Below are 13,946 nucleotides of genomic sequence, written 5' to 3'. Positions count from 1 at the left end.
ATAAGTAATACCTATTGTAGCATCAGTAAATACAGTAAGCACTACTAAAGTGATGAGATTAATATTTTTCTTTTTTTGTATTATAACTACAACATAATTTACTATTGTTTAAAAACTCTGGGAAGTATGTCTCCGGATACAGGAAGTCTTTTAGGGTATAACCATCAAATCAATCAAATTTTGTCTCAAAGGGCTTCACAAACTCACATCAAAATCCCATGATCTAAACCCACATCCGGGCAAGGAAAACTCAAAAGACCCCAGCTGGGGAAAAAGAAGAAACATTGAGAAGGGATCGCAGATGTTAGGAACCCCCTTTCCAGGGTGACCGGCTGCAATGGCTGTCGAGTGGGTACATTTATTGAGTTGTTAAATTAATTAATGTTTAAGTAATAGATAAAATGGGAGTGCAGTTTATCGGGGTGTATCTTCTTCTAGGCCGGGGGTCAGCTACCCGCGGCTGTCGAGCCGCATGCGGCTCTTTAGTTCTGCCCTAGTGGCTCCCTGGAGCATTTTTAAAAAAGGATTGAAAATGGAAAAAGATGGTGGTAAAATAATTTTTTTGTTTTAGTGTTTTTTCTTTATGGACAAACATGACACAAACATTCCCAACTGTTAGAAAGCCCACTGTTTAATATGTTTGTGTGTATGCTTCACTGATGAAAGTATTTGGTGAACGTCGTTTTGTTCTACTAATTTCGGCGGTTCTTGAACTCACCATAGTGTAGACCAGACCTGGGCATTCTGCGGCCCGCGGGCCGCATCCGGCCCTTTGTGAGTCCCTGTCCGGCCCGCGTGAGGCCAATTATAAATTACAAAATAAATTTAAAAAAGTATCTATGTCGAGTGTGCAATACAACGGTGCTGCTTTTGTTTTGAAAATCGTTATTTGTATTACTTCCGTGTGGACGTATGCGTGATTGTGAGTGAATGTGAACAACTGCAATTACAAAATAAAGTTGAAAAAACATCTATGTCCTGCGCGCAATACAACTGTGCTGCTTTTATTTTGAAAAGTATTATTTATGGGCGTGTGTAACCTGCGAGTGAAGGTGCACATGCAGCGACAAGTGATGCACGGTTTACACCCGAGATGCCAAAAAGAGAAAAGTTGATGAGGAATGGCGTGTTTTCAACAAGACATGAACTGCAAAGCAACGTTCCCTCTAAGGTGCGTGCCTGCGCAATTGCGCACTGCTCAAGCGTCCGCTGCGCGCAGCAAGTATATGCCGCGCACCAAATCAAATCCCATCTGAATTCTAAACAAAATAAACATATTTATTCTATGGAATTTTGCAATGCAACTTTGAGTGACAGTGACAACAAGCGGCCCTAACGGTGTTCGTCAACACCGTTCAATTGAACACCGTTCAATTATTGTAACGTCTATCGAGATGCTTCGAGGACAGGAATTATATCGATCACTTTATTGAACAAAACGGTTTGTATTCGGACATAACCACACCAAAAACATGAGTTTTCACACTTCTATCTCGAAAAACTAGTCATTTTCTGCCGTACAAACCAGGCCAAAACCAACTTGTCATCTGTCACCAACACGCATAGCACTAAACCACTGGTGCGTTTATGGCCACACAAAAAGTCGGACAACTCAAACACCACACAAAGTTACACTATGACTCCTCAGTCATACGTGTGCTTATTTTACTGTCATTTATTATTAATGTTAATTTATTTATATTAGTCATGGAATGCTGTTACACACACTATGTTGAAGTATTACTATTATTATTATTATTATTATTATTTATCTTACGGTATATATCAAAAATAATATTGAGCAAAATTGAATTGAAATATTGTCGATGTGGCCCTCCAGCAGTGCTCGGGTAGCTCATGCGGCCCCCGGTAAAAATTAATTGCCCACCCCTGGTGTAGACTGTGACGTAGTGTAGAATAAATATTACATTTCAACATTTCTGTCAATGAAGATTTGCTTTAGCCTGCGACAGTCATTTTGATAGTAGGCTATTATAGGTAATATAGACACTTACGTCATGTGTTGCCTTCATTATAACACTTAATGGCTTTTCATACTTTGCGGCTCCGGAGAGATTTTTTTTTTTGTATTTTTGGTCCAATATGGCTCTTTCAGCGCTTTGAGTTGCCGACTCTTGTTCTGGGCTCACCCAGTCAGCTACGCAGATGTCAATAGCAGTGGTCTAACGAGTGATCCATCTCGGGTCTCGACTTGGGTCAGCTAACACCTCTCTCAGACTAGTACCTCTCCAGATATTAATCATGGTCACCTGGTATGTTCTTCAGGCAAAAGAGCAGAACAGCTCAAATTTACATGGGACCCAACAGATTTTGAAAGCAATTGTTTTTAGCATTCAATACCAACATGTAATACATCATCTGATTTATAACAACATTGGCAAATTCTAGATTTAATAGGACAAGCTTTATAAAAAATTGTTATTGTGTTTACTTTAGTTGTTTGCAATAACACATTTTTAGTTCTATAATCCATTGCCAAAGTATCAGATTGGGACTCGAAAACAAATCAGATCTGAGGTCAAAAAAATTGGAATGGGATTGGAGACCATCCATGTTGATTGGGACATCCCCAGTATTTTATGTGAAATCTAGCTGCACTACTAACCTGGCGAGGACCCCCTCGCATCACAGATTCAGAATCTCAATGCATCTACACTACCGTTCAAAAGTTTGGGGTCACCCAAACAATTTTGTGTTTGAGCCTTCATTTCTAAGAACAAGAATAGACTGTCGAGTTTCAGATGAAAGTTCTCTTTTTCTGGCCATTTTGAGCGTTTAATTGACCCCACAAATGTGATGCTCCAGAAACTCAATCTGCTCAAAGGAAGGTCAGTTTTGTAGCTTCTGTAACGAGCTAAACTGTTTTCAGGTGTGTGAACATGATTGCACAAGGGTTTTCTAATCATCAATTAGCCTTCTGAGCCAATGAGCAAACACATTGTACCATTAGAACACTGGAGTGATAGTTTCTGGAAATGGGCCTCTATACACCTATGTAGATATTGCACCAAAAACCAGACATTTGCAGCTAGAATAGTCATTTACCACATTAGCAATGTACAGAGTGTATTTCTTTAAAGTTAAGACTAATTTAAAGTTATCTTCATTGAAAAGTACAGTGCTTTTCCTTCAAAAATAAGGACATTTCAATGTGACCCCAAACTTTTGAACGGTAGTGTACCTCCTGGTTGAATAAAGGTCACCAACTAATTAATGGGTACAGGTAGGACACAACTATTTGTCCACAAGTCATTGTCCATTTGTAGGGAAAGCTTGTGGTTGAAAAACATGGCTGCTATCACGCAAAATCTAAACATCTAGTATCAGCTACACCAGAGTGGTGCTGAAAATACCGGTAACTGTATGGACAAGGTTACAGTATTTACTCATTTCTTTGGGTCAACCTAACGGTGAGGCATTCCCATGAACCGGCACAGGTCAGTTTGCATTCGTATGGTTTAGATCAGGTAAATCCTGATCAACCTTTACAGCAGGGTGTTGACAGTGCACCAACATTGGGTTTGACTCAATAGTTTACCATGAATTGATTAACGTGGACCCCGACTTAAACAAGTTGAAAAACTTATTTGGGTGTTACCATTTAGTGGTCAATTGAACGGAATATGTACTGTATTGTGCAATCTACTAATAAAAGTTTCAATCAATCAATCAAAACCAGGCAAAAGTCACCTCAACAAAAAGGTAATGAAAGATTTTTGGTAAAGTCCATACTTAAATACCATAGCAAAGTGAACTAAACCATATCGCTGGTGGAAACGAGGCTTAAGGAAGGTTGGTAACGAAGCTCTGAATTAGAGGAACAAATCCAATACCATAATTTGTAGACATTGCTGTGTTTTATAAGTAGACAATGCTCTTTGTCTCTTTCCCATACAGACGTGAAGAATGGCTTAACGTCAGCAATGACCAATGGCAACGACGATGGAGATGGCTGCTATGTCAATGCCCAGCGTCCCTACGGGCTGGAAATGTCCGCCATGACTGCCTCTGTCAAGACTCCCAAGGCGGACCGACCACGCAGCAACACATCAGAGGCAAAGCTCGAGGCAAAGAAGCGAGTTATCCGCATGCTGGTGGTGATTGTGGTCCTGTTCTTTCTGTGTTGGATGCCGCTGTACTGTGCCAACACGTGGCGAGCTTTCGATGGCACATCTGCCAAACAAGCCCTCTCTGGAACGCCTATTGCTTTTATCCATTTGCTCAGCTACACCTCTGCTTGTGTCAACCCCATCATCTACTGTTTCATGAACACCCGTTTCCGAAAGGCTCTGCTTGCCACGTTTTCCTGTTGCTTCGCCCCTTGCCGTCGCCATCGCCGCCGCCGTCACGGGCTTCGGGACAACGAGGATGACGCTACGGCCATGGGACCCTCCATGTCCAAGTTCAGTTACACTACGGTCAGCACTATGGGAACTTGCTGAGGCTGATCCAGGTGGTTCCAGCACAGATCATCTATTGTGTTTAGACAAAGGGATGGAATTTGCCGTGATGTAGCACTAGCAGCGTAGAATAGCTGTTTTTACATTGTAAATACCTTCATTTCTATATAAAAACACATCAAGACCATCAACTCTTGCATAACTTGCATTTTGTAACTGGATTTGCATTATTGTATTCATTTTATTTCATACATTTCAGTCAGTTGTTTATATGTTTGTGACTGATTCAGCTGCCTTGTGTATTCTGTATAAGTGCCTGCTTTTTTCAATGGTAACATTATCCCGGTACAGTGCTGTTAAAAGAAACTGCAAATCATGAACAATTTGGGTTAATTAATCTAAATGTGTGGTCTACAAGGATCAGTGAGGGTGCCACTAAGCCCAGTGTTAAGAATCAGCAACCAGTTACTCTGTAATTTAATTGATCACAAATATACTGTGCATCTTTAGTAAACTATAATTGTAATAATCATCTAAAAATAAAACTGCATATGCACAAATTCTCCACACAGGAAAATTAACGATCGATATAAAAGAGCTTTTCTTCCTGTTACTCACATACACTACCGTTCAAAAGTTTGGGGTCACCCAAACAATTTTGTGGAATAGCCTTCATTTCTAAGAACAAGAATAGACTGTCGAGTTTCAGATGAAAGTTCTCTTTTTCTGGCCATTTTGAGCCTTTAATTGACCCCACAAATGTGATGCTCCAGAAACTCAATCTGCTCAAAGGAAGGTCAGTTTTGTAGCTTCTGTAACGAGCTAAACTGTTTTCAGATGTGTGAACATGATTGCACAAGGGTTTTCTAATCATCAATTAGCCTTCTGAGCCAATGAGTAAACACATTGTACCATTAGAACACTGGAGTGATAGTTGCTGGAAATGGGTCTCTATACACCTATGTAGATATTGCACCAAAAACCAGACATTTGCAGCTAGAATAGTCATTTACCACATTGGCAATGTACAGAGTGTATTTCTTTAACGTTAAGACTAGTTTAAAGTTATCTTCATTGAAAAATAAGGACATTTCAATGTGACCCCAAACTTTTGAACGGTAGTGTACACTGTACATAAAGACGGGTGGTATGACCTGAAATCTACATTGCCATATATTGCAGCCTCCTGCGATAACAATATATTTCACGATATAGTATTTGGTATGTAAATGATAATAGAACCATTTCAAAATGAGTTACAAAGGCTCCTTCACCTATGTGGTAACAATTGTAACATTTCAGCTTGTATTATTTTGTCAAAACTATTATTAATCTACTTACTAAGTTACTGTTAATATCTGGTTACTTCCGGTTATAACATGGTTATATATACACTTTTGTTAAAATGTACTTGGACCTTATTTTTCTATTCGAATATTGGTTTTGGGCGATACTACAAATTTAGGTATCGATCCAATACAAAGTAATTACATGGGCAGTATTGATAATAACAAAGCTGTTACTGATACTTACAATTTTCAAGATTATTTACTTTTGATCACAATTATAATCAGACAAAAAAACAGGATGCCGACGTAAAAATTTAAATTAAATATTAAAATTTTACTGGCTCTGATTCAAATCATTTGTTTTTTGCCGTTAAAGCTCTCCTGTGTTCGGGGACTAATTTCCAGAGTTTGTAAACAATAACAAAAACGACAAAAGATTTTTTGATAGCAAAAAATATCGTTCTAACGACGGTAGAATCGACCATACACTGATAGTATACTTGGTATCGTTACTGTCGATATTTGTATCGATCCGCCCACCATTGTTAACATTCCAGGGCTCTAGCTCAGCAGTTAGCGTATTTCCTGCCATGTGTAATGTAGCATGTTTAGCAATTGCTCGTCCTCTAGCGATGATATTTGTAAAAAATGTTTTTTTTTTGTTGCGGTGGGGGCGAAGATTGCTGCTTTAGAAGTGGATTTTCACTGTGGAGGGACGTTAATTGCTAGCAAGGACTCTACATGGCTGTGAAGACGTGTTTGTTTGCTTGTCACTGTCAAACTTGGGGGACACAGCTAGACAACATGCATTATCACGATGTAATGATAGTATTTAAATCTCTATCGTAGGCCAACTTTATAACATTTATAGTGTATATCATCTATATCGCACAATCCCAACTGTGCTTTGTTACTTTCTAAAAAGGTAAGGGATAGTCTCTGTCTGTATGTTCTGCTTCGGTGCTAAGGTTGTACTGAGCAGAAAAATGCTGTAGTTGTAAAAGTCAATCAACGTCAATTAAAATCAACTTCTCATAGCTGAGGTTTTTCTTCTGGACAGCAAACTCCTCCAGACTGAATCAACAGCGCCTCCACTGGTTACAGCCAAGCAGTGTGCACCATTTTATATCAATGTCTTCATCAGTGATCCGTCAATCAATCGCACAGTCCAAGGGGCCACAGCAAGTTCAATTTTGTACGTCTATCTAAATGATGATCAACTAGATTATTAATATGATGTATTCATTTTAGCCATGGTAATTTAGGCGGTCTGAGAGGGGTAATCTGAAATAGAGTTATGAACTGATTAGGAATGGAATGGCACATTAGGAACGATCTAATAATAGAATGATCAAGGACTGTTTTTTTGCATTTATAACATCTATTGAGTTTTTCTGCTTTTTTTCTCCTGGGAACAGCGAGTTGGCAGCAGCCTTTAATATTTAACGGTGTTATTGCGGGTATCATGTAGTTAATTGTAAATACATAAATTCAGGGGTTTTTAAAGATTTCATGTCCCTGCAAAACAGACACACGCTTCATTATTACATCCAGGCTTCTCGCTTGTAGGGTCTACACGTGTAATGTCTTATTGCTAAAGCTGATAGATATTGGTTTCTATACTGTAAGAATGTAAATCCATTAATTCCACACAGGGTCAACATGGATCACAGGTTAATAAGGTTGTTCTTATCCAAGATCCTCATTGGACATACAGTACAGGACCAAGTATAGAAGCATAGAAATGCAATATCGACTATGTTTATAAGTGACACTTAAGTTGGGGTTTTTTCCCCTCCCAGAGAGCTTTTCAAAGACTAATTTCCCTGTGGTGTCACAAAGGTTGTGTGATGTCAACACCCACTCCGGCTCATCCACTTGCCACTCAGTCTGAAAATCAGCTTATTACATTTCTGGCAGATCGGTGCCACTTGTTTGCTCTTTTCCGTCCTTACTAATTCATACTGAGCCTGGATGGGATGTGCAAGCAATCTTATAGGGTCTTTCTCAAAATGATGATCAAAATATGTTGGGAAGAACATTTCTGCAAAGAGATTGAATATTTAGATTTTAACTAACTGTAGGGCGGGCATGCATTTAAACAATTCCGGTACCGATTCCTTGTTTCGAGTCCAGTTCCTAACGATTCTTTATTCCAATTCTTAAAAAGGCAAGGTCATCATAAAAGTTTGCATGGTTTGAATGAAGGGTGCTACCTAGAGATGTCCGATAATATCGGACTGCCGATATTATCGGCCAATAAATGCTTTAAAATGTAATATCAGAAATTATCGGTATCGGTTTCTAAAAGTAAAATGTATGACTTTTTAAAACGCGGCTGTACGGAGTGGTACACGGATATAGGGAAGTACAGAGCAGTTGCATCTCCCAGTCATACTTGCCAACCCTCCCGATTTTACCGGGAGACTCCCGAATTTCAGTACCTCTCCCAAAAATCTCCCGGGGCAACCATTCTCCCGAATTTCTCCCGATTTCCACCCAGACAACAATATTGGGGGCGTGCCTTAAAGGCACTGCCTTTGCCTGCCGGCCCAATCACATAATATCTTTGGCTCTTCACACACACAAGTGAATGCAATGCATACTTGGTCAACAGCCATACAGGTCACACTGTGGGTGGCCGTATAAACAACTTTAACACTGTTACAATTAAGAATGACAAACACATTACGGGAGAACATCCGCACCGTAACACAACATAAACACAACAGAACAAATACCCAGAACCCTTTGCAGCACTAACTCTCCCGGGACGCTACAATATACACCCCCTGCTACCCCTTACCCCCGCCCCGCACACCTCAACCCCGCCCCCCCCCAACCCCGCCCACCTCAACCTCCTCATGCTCTCTCAGGGAGAGCATGTCCCAAATTCCAAGCTGCTGTTTTGAGGCATGTTAAAAAAATAATGCACTTTGTGACCTTAATAATAAATATGGCAGTGCCATGTTGGCATTTTTTTTCCATAAGTTGAGTTGATTTATTTTGGAAAACCTTGTGACATTGTTTAATGCATCCAGCGGAGCATCACAACAAAATTAGGCATAATAATGTGTTAATTCCACGACTGTATATATCGGTATCGGTTGATATCGGAATTGGTAATTAAGAGTTGGACAATATCGGAATATCGGATATCGGCAAAAAAGCCATTATCGGACATCTCTAGTACTACCCATAATTATTTTTTATTATTCATTAACTACATAAAAATGTCCCTATTAGAAATAAGAAGCTAAATACAAACATATGAATTACCCACGTGCTAACCTAACAAGGAAATTATTCACAGACTTAGATAAATTCGATAAAAATATCTCAAAATAAAATGAGAAAGAGACTATTTAACAATATTCTCACATTTATTTATGTACTTACCTTTTCTTTTCTCTGGGGTGTTTTTGTATTAATGTCATTGTATTATTGTGTTGAGCATTTTGAAAACTTCATGAAAAAACATTCACACATATTCTGTTGATGTGTTGGACTGTTTGACGCAGATATTTCAATTAACTTCTTCCATTTCTTTTTTTGTTGACAGTGGCTATTTCGTCTTTGTTGGCGCCAACAATTCCTTCTTCATTGGCGGCTATTTCTTCTTTGTTGGTGGCGGTAGTGATTTTTTCTTCGTTTGGTGGTTATTTATTTCGATCATTTTGTTGACCTGAAGATGATCTTCATTCAATTAACCGACAGGATGTGTCCTTTGCAGTGTACGTTTGTATTTTTGGCTATTTTTTAAAAACTTAATGAAAAAAACATTCACACATATTCTGTTGTAGATATGTTGGATTGTCTGATGCTGATATTTTGAGGTGACTTCGTTGCATACTTGCCAACCTTGAGACCTCCGATCCCGGGAGGTGGGGGGTGGGGGGGCGTGGTCGGAGGTGGGCTGGGGGCGTGGTTGGGGGCGTGGTTAAGAGGGGAGGAGTATATTTACAGCTAGAATTCACCAACTCGAGTATTTCATATATATATATATATTTTGAGCGTTTAATTGACCCCACAAATGTGATGCTCCAGAAACTCAATCTGCTCAAAGGAAGGTCAGTTTTGTAGCTTCTGTAACGAGCTAAACTGTTTTCAGATGTGTGAACATGATTGCACAAGGGTTTTCTAATCATCAATTAGCCTTCTGAGCCAATGAGCAAACACATTGTACCATTAGAACACTGGAGTGATAGTTGCTGGAAATGGGTCTCTATACACCTATGTAGATATTGCACCAAAAACCAGACAGTTGCAGCTAGAATAGTCATTTACCACATTGGCAATGTACAGAGTGTATTTCTTTAAAGTTAAGACTGGTTTAAAGTTATCTTCATTGAAAAATAAGGACATTTCAATGTGACCCCAAACTTTTGAACGGTAGTGTATATATATATATATATATATATATATATATATATATATATATATATATATATATATATATATATATATATATATATATATATATATATATATATATATAAATTTATTTTATTATACATATAAATAAAATAAATACTTGAATTTCAGTGTTTCGGAGGCTATCCAGTAGATGGCAGTATTGTCCTGTTTAAGAGTGTCACAACATTGCTGTTTACGGCAGACAAACTGCTTTACGGTAGACGAAAACGTGACTGCTGTTGTTGTGTGTTGTTACCGCGCTGGGAGGACGTTAATGAAACTGCCTAACAATAAACCCACATAGGAAACCAAGAACTCGCCCTCGATCATTCTACAGTTATAACGTGACTGGGCAGGCACGCTGTTTATATCGTGGGAAAGCGGACGTGAAAACAGACTGTCGCCGCTGTCCCCACTCAGGTCCGCATGGAGCTGGAGGCGGCGTGGCCTCCAGCTCCGGCTGAATTCCGGGAGATTTTCGGGAGAAAATTTCTTCCGGGAGGTTTTCGGGAGAGGCGCTGAATTCCAGGAGTCTCCCGGAAAATCCGGGAGGGTTGGCAAGTATGCTTCGTTGTTAGCAGCGACCATTTCTTCCTTGTTGGCAACAGGTATCTCTTCTATGTTGGCGGCGGTTATTTCTTATTTGTTTTTCGGCGGCTAGTTCTTCATTGTTGGTGACGGTTATTTATTTTTTGTTGACGGGGACTATTTCTTCTTCGTTGGTAGTGGTTGTTTCTATTTTGTTGCTGGCAGCATTTTCTGCTTGGTCGGCGGCAGCTATTTACCCTTTGTTGTTAGGCTGCTATTTCTTCCCGTCGGGCATTGAAACTAGGAATCGGAATGTAAACATTTGAACTATTTTGGGAGAATCAAAATGTAGATACCCAATGCTTAATGTTCAACCCTAATTACCTGTGAACCATATTGACAGTATAGCATATTGTTGGTCTGAAGGTGATCTTGGGATTTAGGGAGAGTGAACCACAACAGTAAAGATACCTCCAAAAGTACTCGTACAGTGATAAAACTGTCTCTCCTCACACGCTAATCAGTCATGTTTTGCTGCGACTATGAGTTGGCCTTTCCAGAGTCCTCACTCAGTCTTGTCATTAATATTCTGTTGGTTTCACCTGCCTCCCGTCCTCATCGTGCGGACCACACATAGCTGTTATCAGGTGATTGATTTCACACACCAACGCTCAAGCTTCCTGCTTGATGAGGGCATTTCTTCTGTTTTGCATTATTTGTGCCCATTTCTTGGCCTTATTGGAAAGTGTCGCTGACATGTGGACAAATGGTGCAGGCGCGCTTTGGGGAAATGTTGCTGGGGAATGATGAAGTTGCTGTCTAGAGGACCTACACTGCAAGTGGGGGGAAATAACAAGGAGGATTGCAGCCTGGACTGTAGTTTAGCAGTATCATCTGGAGCAGAAATGCCTTAACTATTGTGCCCTTTAGTGCATACGGTAATAAAAACATTTAGTGGTTTGGGGGTCCTCTTGGGAGAAAATTGCATTCATTCTGATACGCCAAATTTGAGACAGAATTTTGGCATTTTGATCTTGGATTCTTTTTTGGCTTACTATTAGAGGACGCGCATCTGTTTTGCAATAAACTGAAAAAAATTAATAGTGCTTGGAAAAGACAGGAAGACAACCCCAGGTTTGCAACAGATGAGGAAAAACGTTTATTGTTTTGTTTTAAATTCCTATTTCAGATAATGACAAAAGAGCATCATACAGCAGTTCTGCAGACGTAAATATAGGCGGTCCTCCCCCCCCCCAAAAAATAACACAATCCTGCTCAGGGACATTCTCCGCAGAGAAAAAAAAACAGCAGCAAAATAATTTTCTGCACACCCCAGAGACATTTTTCTCTCTCATTTGCAGGTTAAAACATGTTTTCCTTTTTTGTCAAGCTGCTGCTCTTTTCTTCATGGTCATACTATGTATTTTTTGTCATGCTTTGTGAAAGAGAACGTTTTACGATTACCAACAATTAAGTATTTTTTTTTTTTTTTTTTTTCACGATAATGTAAATCCCGAACGCCTCCCTAGGGAGGTGTTTAGGGCATGTCCGACCGGTAGGAGGCCACGGGGAAGACCCAGGACACGTTGGGAAGACTATGTCTCCCGGCTGGCCTGGGAACGCCTCGGGATCCCCCGGGAAGACTTGGACGAAGTGGCTGGGGAGAGGGAAGTCTGGGCTTCCCTGCTTAGGCTGCTGCCCCCGCGACCCGACCTCGGATAAGCGGAAGAAGATGGATGGATGGATGGATAATGTAAATCTCGTAAATACATTTAAATTATTTTTTCTAATTTTACATCGTTTGATATCTGAGGAGTGGAGTGATTATGCGCCGCCAATTTTATCATCAGTTTTCAATGTGTCCTTATTTTTTGGCCATTTAGTCCAGTGATTCTGAAACTGTGGTACGACTAGTGGTACGCAGGCTCTATCTAGTGGTACGCCCAAAAAAATTACCTATTTAAATATTTAAACTTCAAATTCAAACAACAAATGTTACAGCAGCCAAGAATATGAAATATAATTGTTAAATAAAACCTCTCCCTTTTTTTTTAATGGATATTTAGGCCTACTACGCTACTATATTTTAATGTTGGTCATTTTGGTGGTACTTGAGCCTAGTGTTTTCTGAAGTGGTACTTGGTGAAACAAGTTTGAGAACCACCGGTTTAATCATCACGAAATGAGAAAACTTTGAAAAGAACATTGTCATATTTCAATTTTTGCGACAAGCAAAGTCAAGATGTTCTGAACTCCTGTTTGCAATGTATACTGTCTGCAGGAGTTGCCACAGTGTGAATATAGCCCACATTTCCACAGCTGAAGCTTCTTTAGACAGAAAACTAGATTGGACTTCATCAACAGAGAATCTGCTGGTTTGCAACAAAAGTCATGCATATGAAAATAAAGACATAATATATATTATATCAGACAAATGATATACAGTACTTGGCATGTCGCACTGCTTTGGTGGATCATAATACCGTGGATTGAAGGCTGTGTCTTGTGAGAGACGAGCATCTGGGCATTTTTCAAAGAGTGCTCATGTACACCGTCTCCGGGGCGGATTAGCGTGGCGAGCTAGCGGCAAATGTCAACATCAATATAACGGCGACACAAAGGCTTCTGGCTCATGCACAAACAACATGCATTTCTGCTTCATCTCTAGCTCTTTATCCGTATAAATACGGCAGTGCTTTAAATTGAAATGTAGTGTAAAGAAACTCTTGTTTGTTGACGCTTTGCAAAGGAAGTTTTTTTCGCTCATACGTCCTGATAGTCTGCCATGTTTCGGAGCAGCTTGTTGCCGCCGAAGGCTACGCGAAGAAGAGGACTCGAGAGTTAGGGAAGCATTCAAGAACACTATCAGTTCCACTTGAGCTGTCCCGTTTGCCAGGCCACCCTCGCATTAAATGTCTTTGATTGTACGCTATGTGTATTTTCAACGTGAGTGTCCCTAATGTATTTATATGGGTCAGTGTTGTTCGGGACCAAATGGCAAACTGGCTTCAGGCTTTGGCTGATCCCATCGCATCATGACACAGCAGTGATTAATGTGACTGTCGTCTTTTGCCGGAACAGAGTGACATTGTTAAAAAAAAATGTGTGCAGTTTCGTGACAAATGTCCACATTTGCTCAAACCATCTTTGTGCAACTATAAGGCCTTATATGCGTATACTTATGTGCTTTTTGATTGTTAACTTGAGTATTACCTAAACGTACGAGGAGGTTCAACAAGTCTACCTCTGATGTTATTAATGCAGAAAAGACAATACTCGACACAAAGAAAGT

At 39.8% G+C, this 13,946-nt stretch overlaps 1 protein-coding gene across 3 annotated transcripts in view; it reads left to right on the top strand.

Moving 5' to 3' along the window:
• Window positions 1–8,479, top strand: part of cckbrb (cholecystokinin B receptor b) — a 79,490-nt gene extending 71,011 nt beyond the window's left edge. For all 3 annotated transcript variants that reach the window (XM_062069037.1, XM_062069036.1, XM_062069038.1), the window contains exon 5: window positions 3,919–8,479. In XM_062069037.1, coding sequence (XP_061925021.1) covers window positions 3,919–4,463 — 545 coding nt within the window. In that variant the 3' untranslated portion in view covers window positions 4,464–8,479. The remainder of the gene's footprint in view (window positions 1–3,918) is intronic.
• Window positions 8,480–13,946: the final 5,467 nt, after the last annotated feature.

This window comes from Entelurus aequoreus, linkage group LG14 (genome assembly GCF_033978785.1).
Source record: "Entelurus aequoreus isolate RoL-2023_Sb linkage group LG14, RoL_Eaeq_v1.1, whole genome shotgun sequence".
Lineage (NCBI taxonomy): Eukaryota > Metazoa > Chordata > Actinopteri > Syngnathiformes > Syngnathidae > Entelurus > Entelurus aequoreus.
Note: the sequence above shows the minus strand (reverse complement) of the source record. Positions and strands in the feature narration are given on the sequence as shown.